The sequence below is a fragment of the Bubalus kerabau genome, chromosome 15 (genome assembly GCF_029407905.1).
Source record: "Bubalus kerabau isolate K-KA32 ecotype Philippines breed swamp buffalo chromosome 15, PCC_UOA_SB_1v2, whole genome shotgun sequence".
NCBI classification, from domain to species: domain Eukaryota; kingdom Metazoa; phylum Chordata; class Mammalia; order Artiodactyla; family Bovidae; genus Bubalus; species Bubalus kerabau.
This window is the reverse complement of record NC_073638.1, coordinates 22,413,213-22,424,585: the sequence shown is the minus strand read 5'-3', so window position 1 is coordinate 22,424,585 and position 11,373 is coordinate 22,413,213. Positions and strand designations below refer to the sequence as shown.

Genomic DNA, 11,373 nt, shown 5'->3' with positions numbered 1-11,373 from the left:
ATAAATTATATATAACATATTAAAAGTTTTCATTAAAGTCATAGTAACTTCCAACAATGTAGATTTTTTTTAAAATAGTTTTTGTTTTGTATTGGAGTATAGCTGATTAATAATGTGAGTTTCAGGTGAACAGTGAAGGGACTGGGCCACAGATATACATGTATCCATTCTTCGCAAACTCTCCCCAAAGGGAGGATTTTTTTGCTAGAAAAATATTAGCGATTTCCTAGTCCAAATTCAATTCTTGAATTATAACAGGACTGAAATGACTCGCTAAGGCTAACTTGTTTAACCAATCTCTTTACTTTTGGACCACTAATCTTTATCCCATACCACACAGCTTGCTAAGGCTTCTAAATATACTTCATTAACTGCACTATTGATACTATTAATGTGTAAAAAAGTCAATTCATATAAAGTTATGGTTACAAATTTCTAGTTTTTATTTTACCACAAGATAGTAATTTGAAACCAAATTTTTATTGTGCTCAGTCGCTGAGTCATGTCCAACTCTTTGTGACCCCATGAACTGTAGCCCACCAGGCTCCTCTGTCCATGGGATTTTCCAGACAAGAATACTGGAGTGGGTTGCCATTTCCTTCTCTAACATATGATAATAAAAACAACATGATAATAAAACAAACTTTTATTAGCATTGTATAATAATATTAGTGAAAATAATCATATGGTAACATTAAATAGCAATAGCACAGTTTACATATTGAGACACTGGACAGATTACTTTTGGGTTTTAATTTCTTTACAATTCTAACTGTGAAAGACACTTTAAATCTCTATGTACTATTTAAACATAATATTCTAAAAGAAAAAGTACAATATTGTTAAATATTATCAAATTAATCCACTGAGTCGTCTCTTAGAAATTTAAGAAAGGCTAGGATGTTTAAGAAAAAATTTAAAGTTTACACTTTTACAAAATACGCCAAATATTAGACTTCAAAAGAAAAGCTACATACTTCATATTAATGTCCAGCTTAATACTTTTAAATCTAGAAGAGAAATTTAAGAAGTTTTCCCTTCTACATTTAAGGTATACTTTTTTTTAACAACTAGAGCACATTCAGAGCACAAATGTCATTCTTTCATTAAAACAATAATGAGCTTAAATTCTCAGCTTATTTTAAGTACACAATTTTATCTGTGTAGAGTGTTTGCAATCACTGTAAGCCTCTGTCTCAGGAGCTCTCTCTTCTGTATTAGAAAGTTTTCGATAGTATTGGCTTCTTTGAAGAGTCCATCTATCTCGTCAATATAAGACGCATCTACTGCTGCTCTCTCACTAAGGGGAAAAAAAGGTTTTATGTTAAACCAAACAGTCATAATATCTAGACACACCATCAAAATGATGTGCTTTATTATGCTATATTTGTCAGCTATTTCATTTAAATGGCTTTGTACAGTAGTTGGCTTCATTAATTTACCAACACTATTCAGTATGTTAAATTAGTTCCACAAATATTTTTGACTACTCAAAGTCCCTTGACACAGCAGAATGTGTATCTTATACATTATAATTCTAATATTAAACTACATACATTATTTTAACAGCCACACAAACATTATTCAAAACAGTGACTGCTCAGTAGTTCTCTAAAAAAACACCTTATAAAATATGACAGTTTCAGGTCAATAGAATACTTAAATTCAGCCTTCTAATATAGATTGATAATGTTTAATATTTCATAAATATAAATATTTATCTTCAGTATCACTCTATTATAATGGTTAACTTCACCAAATGGTATTTTTTCTCAAAATGTTTTCATAAAATTCTAAGTGTTTTATCATCTAATTAGAAAACAAAATATATCCAGCCTCATTTCAGCTCTGAGAGTATCAAAACAAAAGATATTTAATGGAAAAGTTAGTCTTTGAAAATAACCAGCTAATCTAAGAAACTGAGGTAGAATAAAAAATTTTTAAATTATAATTACCAGATAGGTTTTTTAGACCCTGAGCTAAACTTCCCATTATGGAGCTTCCAGAAAAAAACTTCTATGTCTAAAATAAAGACTCAAAAGAATATACCAGGAGGAGGAGCCAAGATGGCGGAGGAGTAGGACGGGGAGAACACTTTCTCCCCCACAAATTCATCAAAAGAGCATTTAAACGTCGAGTAAATTCCACAAAACAACTTCTGAATGCCGGCAGAGGACATCAGGCACCCAGAAAAGCAGCCCAACTCTTCGAAAGGAGAGAGAAGAAATACAGCTCCATCCACCAGAACATCAACACAAGCTTCCCTAACCAGGAAACCTTGACAAGCCACCTGTACAAACCCACACACAGCGAGGAAACGCCACAATAAAGAGAACTCCACAAACTGCCAGAATACAGAAAGGACACCCCAAACTCAGCAATTTAAACAAGATGAAGAGACAGAGGAATAGCCAGCAGATAAAGGAACAGGATAAATGCCCACCAAACCAAACAAAAGAGGAAGAGATAGGGAATCTACCTGATAAAGAATTCCGAATAATGATAGTGAAATTGATCCAAAATCTTGAAATTAAAATGGAATCACAGATAAATAGCCTGGAGGCAAGGATTGAGAAGATGCAAGAAAGGTTTAACAAGGATTTAGAAGAAATAAAAAAGAGTCAATATATAATGAATAATGCAATAAATGAGATCAAAAACACTCTGGAGGCAACAAATAGTAGAATAACAGAGGCAGAAGATAGGATTAGTGAATTAGAAGATAGAATGGTAGAAATAAATGAATCAGAGAGGACAAAAGAAAAACGAATTAAAAGAAATGAGGACAATCTCAGAGACCTCCAGGACAATATTAAATGCTACAACATTCGAATCATAGGGGTCCCAGAAGAAGAAGACAAAAAGAAAGACCATGAGAAAATACTTGAGGAGATAATAGTTGAAAACTTCCCTAAAATGGGGAAGGAAATAATCACCCAAGTCCAAGAAACCCAGAGAGTCCCAAACAGGATAAACCCAAGGCGAAACACCCCAAGACACATAGTAATCAAATTAACAAAGATCAAACACAAAGAACAAATATTAAAAGCAGCAAGGGAAAAACAACAAATAACACACAAGGGAATACCCATAAGGATAACAGCTGATCTTTCAATAGAAACTCTTCAAGCCAGGAGGGAATGGCAAGACATATTTAAAATGATGAAAGAAAATAACCTACAGCCCAGATTATTGTACCCAGCAAGGATCTCATTCAAGTATGAAGGAGAAATCAAAAGCTTTTCAGACAAGCAAAAGCTGAGAGAATTCTGCACCACCAAACCAGCTCTCCAACAAATACTAAAGGATATTCTCTAGACAGGAAACACAAAAATGGTGCATAAATTCGAACCCAAAACAATAAAGTAAATGGCAACGGGGTCATACTTATCAGTAATTACCTTAAATGTAAATGGGTTGAATGCCCCAACCAAAAGACAAAGACTGGCTGAATGGATACAAAAACAAGACCCCTACATATGTTGTCTACAAGAGACCCACCTCAAAACAGGGGACACATACAGACTGAAAGTGAAGGGCTGGAAAAAGATTTTCCATGCAAATAGGGACCAAAAGAAAACAGGAGTAGCAATACTCATATCAGATAAAATAGACTTTAAAACAAAGACTGTGAAAAGAGACAAAGAAGGTCACTACATAATGATCAAAGGATCAATCCAAGAAGAAGATATAACAATTATAAATATATATGCACCCAACACGGGAGCACCGCAGTATGTAAGACAAATGCTAACAAGTATGAAAGGAGAAATTAACAACAACACAATAATAGTGGGAGACTTTAATACCCCACTCACACCTATGGATAGATCAACTAAACAGAAAATTAACAAGGAAACACAAACTTTAAATGATACAATAGACCGGTTAGACCTAATTGATATCTATAGGACATTTCATCCCAAAACAATGAATTTCACCTTCTTCTCAAGCGCACATGGAACCTTCTCCAGGATAGATCACATCCTGGGCCATAAAGCTAGCCTTGGTAAATTCAAAAAAATAGAAATCATTCCAAGCATCTTTTCTGACCACAATGCAGTAAGATTAGATCTCAATTACAGGAGAAAAACTATTAAAAAATCCAACATATGGAGGCTGAACAACACGCTGCTGAATAACCAACAAATCACAGAAGAAATCAAAAAAGAAATCAAAATTTGCATAGAAACGAATGAAAATGAAAACACAACAACCCAAAACCTGTGGGACACGGTAAAAGCAGTCCTAAGGGGAAAGTTCATAGCAATACAGGCACACCTCAAGAAACAAGAAAAAAGTCAAATAAATAACCTAACTCTACACCTAAAGCAACTAGAAAAGGAAGAAATGAAGAACCCCAGGGTTAGTAGAAGGAAAGAAATCTTAAAAATTAGAGCAGAAATAAACGCAAAAGAAACAAAAGAGATCATAGCAAAAATCAACAAAACCAAAAGCTGGTTCTTTGAAAGGATAAATAAAATTGACAAACCATTAGCCAGACTCATCAAGAAACAAAGGGAGAAAAATCAAATCAATAAAATTAGAAATGAAAATGGAGAGATCACAACAGACAACACAGAAATACAAAGGATCATAAGAGACTACTATCAACAATTATATGCCAATAAAATGGACAACGAGGAAGAAATGGACAAATTCTTAGAAAAGTACAACTTTCCAAAACTGGACCAGGAAGAAATAGAAAATCTTAACAGACCCATCACAAGCATGGAAATTGAAACTGTAATAAAAAATCTTCCAGCAAACAAAAGCTCAGGTCCAGACGGCTTCACAGCTGAATTCTACCAAAAATTTAGAGAAGAGCTAACACCTATCCTGCTCAAACCCTTCCAGAAAATTGCAGAGGATGGTAAACTTCCAAACTCATTCTATGAGGCCACCATCACCCTAATACCAAAACCTGACAAAGATCCCACAAAAAAAGAAAACTACAGGCCAATATCACTGATGAACATAGATGCAAAAATCCTTAACAAAATTCTAGCAATCAGAATCCAACAACACATTAAAAAGATCATACACCAGGACCAAGTGGGCTTTATCCCAGGGATGCGAGGATTCTTCAATATCCACAAATCAATCAATGTAATACACCACATTAACAAATTGAAAAATAAAAACCATATGATTATCTCAATAGATGCAGAGAAAGCCTTTGACAAAATTCAACATCCTTTTATGATAAAAACTCTCCAGAAAGCAGGAATAGAAGGAACATACCTCAACATAATAAAAGCTATATATGACAAACCCACAGCAAACATTATCCTCAATGGTGAAAAATTGAAAGCATTTCCTCTAAAGTCAGGAACAAGACAAGGGTACCCACTTTCACCATTACTATTCAACATAGTTTTGGAAGTTTTGGCCACAGCAATCAGAGCAGAAAAAGAAATAAAAGGAATCCAAATTGGAAAAGAAGAAGTAAAGCTCTCACTGTTTGCAGATGACATGATCCTCTACATAGAAAACCCTAAAGACTCCACCAGAAAATTACTAGAACTAATCAATGGTTATAGTAAAGTTGCAGGATATAAAATCAACACACAGAAATCCCTTGCATTCCTATACACTAATAATGAGAAAACAGAAAGAGAAATTAAGGAAACAATTCCATTCACCATTGCAACAGAAAGAATAAAATACTTAGGAATATATCTACCTAAAGAATCTAAAGACCTATATATAGAAAACTATAAAACACTGGTGAAAGAAATCAAAGAGGACACTAACAGATGGAGAAATATACCATGTTCATGGATTGGAAGAATCAATATAGTGAAAATGAGTATACTACCCAAAGCAATCTATAGATTCAATGCAATCCCTATCAAGCTACCAACAGCATTCTTCACAGAGCTAGAACAAATAATTTCACAATTTGTACGGAAACACAAAAAACCTCGAATAGCCAAAGCGATCTTGAGAAAGAAGAATGGAACTGGAGGAATCAACCTACCTGACTTCAGGCTCTACTACAAAGCCACAGTTATCAAGACAGTATGGTACTGGCACAAAGACAGAAATATAGATCAATGGAACAAAATAGAAAGCCCAGAGATAAATCCACGCACATATGGACACCTTATCTTTGACAAAGGAGGCAAGAATATACAATGGATTAAAGACAATCTCTTTAACAAGTGGTGCTGGGAACTCTGGTCAACCACTTGTAAAAGAATGAAATTAGAACACTTTCTAACACCATACACAAAAATAAACTCAAAATGGATTAAAGATCTAAACGTAAGACCAGAAACTATAAAACTCCTAGAGGAGAACATAGGCAAAACACTCTCTGACATACATCACAGCAGGATCCTCTATGACCCACCTCCCAGAATATTGGAAATAAAAGCAAAAATAAACAAATGGGACCTAATTAACCTTAAAAGCTTCTGCACATCAAAGGAAACTATTAGCAAGGTGAAAAGACAGCCTTCAGAATGGGAGAAGATAATAGCAAATGAAGCAACTGACAAACAACTAATCTCGAGAAATTACAAGCAACTCCTACAGCTCAACTCCAGAAAAATAAATGACCCAATCAAAAAATGGGCCAAAGAACTAAATAGACATTTCTCCAAAGAAGACATCCAGATGGCTAACAAACACATGAAAAGATGCTCAACATCACTCATTATCAGAGAAATGCAAATCAAAACCACTATGAGGTACCATTTCACACCAGTCAGAATGGCTGCGATCCAAAAGTCTACAAGTAATAAATGCTGGAGAGGGTGTGGAGAAAAGGGAACCCTCTTACACTGTTGGTGGGAATGCAAACTAGTGGGAATGCCACTATGGAGAACAGTGTGGAGTTTCCTTAAAAAACTGGAAATAGACCTGCCTTATGATCCAGCAATCCCACTGCTGGGCATACACACTGAGGAAACCAGAAGGGAAAGAGACACGTGTACCCCAATGTTCATCGCAGCACTGTTTATAATAGCCAGGACATGGAAGCAACCTAGATGTCCATCAGCAGATGAATGGATAAGAAAGGTGTGGTACATATACACAATGGAGTATTATTCAGCCATTAAAAAGAATACATTTGAATCAGTTCTAATGAGGTGGATGAAACTGGAGCCTATTATACAGAGTGAAGTAAGCCAGAAAGAAAAACACCAATACAGTATACTAACGCATATATATGGAATTTAGAAAGATGGTAACAATAACCCTGTGTACGAGACAGCAAAAGAGACACTGATGTATAGAACAGTCTTATGGACTCTCTGGGAGAGGGAGAGGGTGGGAAGATTTGGGAGAATGGCATTGAAACATGTAAAATATCATGTATGAAATGAGTTGCCAGTCCAGGTTCGATGCACGATACTGGATGCTAGGGGCTGGTGCACTGGGACGACCCAGAGGGATGGAATGGGGAGGGAGGAGGGAGGAGGGTTCAGGATGGGGAACACATGTATACCTGTGGCAGATTCATTTTGATATTTGGCAAAACTAATACAGTTATGTAAAGTTTAAAAATAAAATAAAATTAAAAAAAAAAAAAAAAGAATATACCATAAGTACTTGCCTTAAGATCTTTGCATATGTTGACAGCATTAGATTAATTTCCTTGCTCATATCTGTTTAAAAAAATCACTAAGTTATGAACTATAATAAAGTTTCCATATTATAAAATCAATATATAGAAATATAAGCATTTTACACATCACCATTCAAGTCTTTCTCCAGAGCTTCATCTTTATAAAATAGTCCAGAGCTTTCAGACAAAGAAGAATCTGATTTTCCAAGAGAGGACAGCTGTGGACTATCTGGCATTTGAGGCTAATATAAGAAAGTAAAGGAAATAGGCAAACAGTTAATAAGATCCTTAAGATATACACATTCTGTTAAAAAAAAAAAAAGAAAAGCAAATAAAACATCTCTCAGAAAAAAGCAAACATGCTGGAAATGTAGGCCTAATAATCACTTGTTCATTTTATTGTAAATTTATATTAGACTTTGAAAATGCTATTAATCCCCTGATGAAAAAGTTTCCTGTATCTTGAGACAGCAGATGCTGCCATAGCAAAAGAGCAAAACTTTCATTTGGGTAACAGCCATATGCTTGCAAATTTTTGCAAGCTAACATAATCTTTAAGGGAACAAATAATGTCTCAAATGTAAAACCGATCAATTGGTAGGGGCAGCAGTGAAGAATGGCAGGATATAGTACTCTTTTTCAAAAAATATCAGTAGGTATAGTACCTAAGTATCCTATTTATTAATATATATCAAAATAATTACTTAATTAAAGTCCTACATATCAAAAGTCATGCGCCCACTTCTGTCTCTAGATCACAAATTACCACAAAGAAACCTCCCACTAGTTTCCTGGAAGCCTATACTTAGTGAAAAGGCCGCTGGAATCAACATAGTTCCTGCTGGGACACCACCAGCTCTGGGAATATGAAGACATTAAATTCCATTTATCAACAGAAATATCTTAAACGAAGAAATTTGAGAAGTATATAAAAGAGTAAAGTTCCATAAGCATAAAGATTACCTCTAACTCTCTTGGTCTCTTGCAATTTCTAGTATCAGGTTTTACAAGTTGACTTGCCATCATATTCTGGAGGCAGGAACTGCAAAGTTTAGAGCAATGCCAATTTTAGGTGCAAACTCCACAATACAGCTCTCTTGAATCCTTCCCTGTCTTTCCACTCCTCCTGTCACTGTTAGTTTAGCCTCTAATTATTCATCACTTACCTAGACTACTCAAATTATCCCTCCTCTGTTCCATCCTACCAATTGCTTTGAGCAATCTTTCAAAACTCCGATTACTGCATTCCTACACTCAAAAGAACCTTTCCTTGACCATTCATTGCTCCAGAAGAAGTTCAAATTGTGTGGTAGAGCACCTGGGGCCAGCCTACCAGTCCTGTGATTTTCTCCTACTCCTTCTACAATCACACTAGTCTCTTTTGGCACTTTCTACTTTGTTTCGGGATTCATTAAATACTTTTCTGCCTTCACAAAATCTTAATGTTGAAACAAATCTTGCTGACTGGTTGTTTAGTCGCTAATTTGTGTTTGAGACTTTCAAGACCCCATGGACTTTTTAGCCAGCCAGGCTCCTCTGTCCATGGGATTTCCGGGGAAGAATACTGGAGTGGGCTGCCATTGCCTTCTCCAGGGGATCTTCCGGACCCACAGTTTGATCTTTGACCCACAGATCAAACCGGCACCTCCTTCATTGGCAGGCGGATTCTTTACCACTGAGCCACCAGGGAAGCCTAAAAAATCCTATAGTTCCATCTAATTCAATCTCAGTTTTACAGATGTGAAAAAACAGAGGCAGAGGTAGCTGACCAAATGCAAACATGTAAAATTAGGCCAGACTAGAAGAACCAAGATCTCGTGTAGTCTAAAAGAGACTTCTCTTTCTACCGTCCTATCTTACCTTCATATAGCATTAAATTTTAGTTTTAAATTGCTTTCTCAAAAATTCTTTAGATAATTACCCTGTGAGCCTGAAAGATTAAACTTGGAAAATGTTGAAACCTAGAATGATATAATCTCTTCATCTTAATAGATGAGAATTCCTGTCAACACTCAAGTTATCAATTTGCTTGCTTTTTGAGAAACTATGTGGACCTGGAATATTGTAATGAATCTGTTTGCTTAGTCATATTTAAGAATCATATATATGACAGAAAGACAGCAGCAATCGGCAAACTCCAAACTGTGCTTCTACACTGCTGTCAGTATCCTTCTAATATGTAAACTTAAGCGCTATAACATTAATGTGTTAAAAAAAAAAAAAATACTACACATGCACAGTAGTGCTCGCTTTGCCTTGGGATGTTTGAGACTGTTTCAGGGAAGCCAACATGAGATTTGTTCTCGTCTCCCTTCCTCTTTCTCTTCCCTTTTACACCTCTTCTCGCCTCACTCAAAGAACGTGCATATATATCAAATCAAAACTTATAATTAGGTAATGCCGCTTCTGTAAAAAAACAGATGACTTTTTCTGTCACAGTTTTGGGCTTCCCTGGTGGCTCAGAAGATAAAGAATCTGCCTGCAATGCAGGAACCCTGTGTTGCATCCCTAGGTCAAGAAGATAAGCTGGAGGAGGAACTGGCAACCCACTCCAGTATTCTTGCCTGGAGAATCCCATGGAGCGAGGAGTCTGGGGGGCGAAAGTCCATGAGGTCGCAAAGAGTCCAACGTGACTGAGCGCCTAACACTTTCACTACTTTAACTTTAAAGGCCTCAGCTGAACCTGGTCAAGAGACTGGGCCTCCGCCTTCAACATATAACCGTTCACAGCCCCGGACCCTGGCTGTGCAACCTGACGCGTTGGTGCCATCGTCATTACCAAGTACTACCTTTCGGCCTTAAGCAATCGTTTTCTCCTCACCCTCTCTTTCTTCCCACCGGGGCCCTCAGGCCACCACACCTACCTCGCTTCTCACCACCCACCCCACCTCCCCGTTCCTCCCCACAACCGTTTCAGTCCCACTCGAGACCCTGCGAGGAAGCATCCCCCTCTCACTGCCTCGCTTCACATGAACACCCTTTGGGCGTTCATCCCCCGCTGCCCTACTCCAACATCAGTCGGGTGTCCGTACCTTCCTCCTAGGCCGAAGCGCGGGACTGAGGAGGCTGCCGCGTGGGCCTTCCCGGCAGGCAGCGCGCAGATCACGTGACACGCCCACGCCGCCTCCACTGAGAGGGGGTTTTTCCCGGCAGGCCTTTCGGCTTGGAGCCTCCGTGAGCCAAAACTCCTCTCGCTTCCCCAGTGCTTGTCTAGAGAAGAAGGGGGAGATCTGAGGATGGTTCCTCAAAAAGAAAGCCCAAGGAAGAACTGTCAGAGCAAGGCAGTGTGTCCCAGCCTCTTGAAACCTCAGACAGGAAACCCAAAACAGTAGCACACCACCACCACTTTCCAAGTAAAAGTAACATCCTGTTCCAGATGGTCTGTTTGCCAGAACGGTATAAACCTGAGTTTTCGTGGCTTAGCAAACCGAGATTTCTGTATCCAGAACATCCGTTCCTTGCCCTCCTTTTCTTTGGTGCAAGCAAACTTTGGGAATTATAGTCTTTTTAAAAATTCCATTCTTGATGTTCAGTTTAGTCGACTTCATTGGCAGCTTCCAAAAAAATATTTTATAACACATGTGGCTCACGTATTTGACATTTACTCTCATTGGGCGCTTTAATGTGACTTTGACCTGCAACTTAAAAGATAGACATTCTACACTTAATGTTCAGTTGTGAAGGAAAATAAAAAGCGTATCACCTCATAAAACAAAGGTCAATAACACTTCCTGTAAATTCCAGGTCAACAATCTTGCACCTTAGCAAATTATACTTGATGCATACATATTATT

The 11,373-nt window shown here is 37.2% G+C and overlaps 1 protein-coding gene across 1 annotated transcript; it reads right to left on the bottom strand.

Moving 5' to 3' along the window:
* Positions 1-631: 631 nt before the first annotated feature.
* TEX12 (testis expressed 12) lies at positions 632-10,999 on the bottom strand. Its single transcript, XM_055548014.1, has 5 exons — positions 10,612-10,999; positions 8,543-8,621; positions 7,710-7,821; positions 7,568-7,619; positions 632-1,300 (listed from the first exon to the last, which is right to left on the bottom strand). Exons 2-5 carry the CDS (start codon positions 8,603-8,605, stop codon positions 1,156-1,158), a joined length of 372 nt encoding a protein of 123 aa, XP_055403989.1. The 5' UTR covers positions 8,606-8,621; positions 10,612-10,999; the 3' UTR covers positions 632-1,155.
* Between the last annotated feature and the right edge of the window lie 374 nt (positions 11,000-11,373).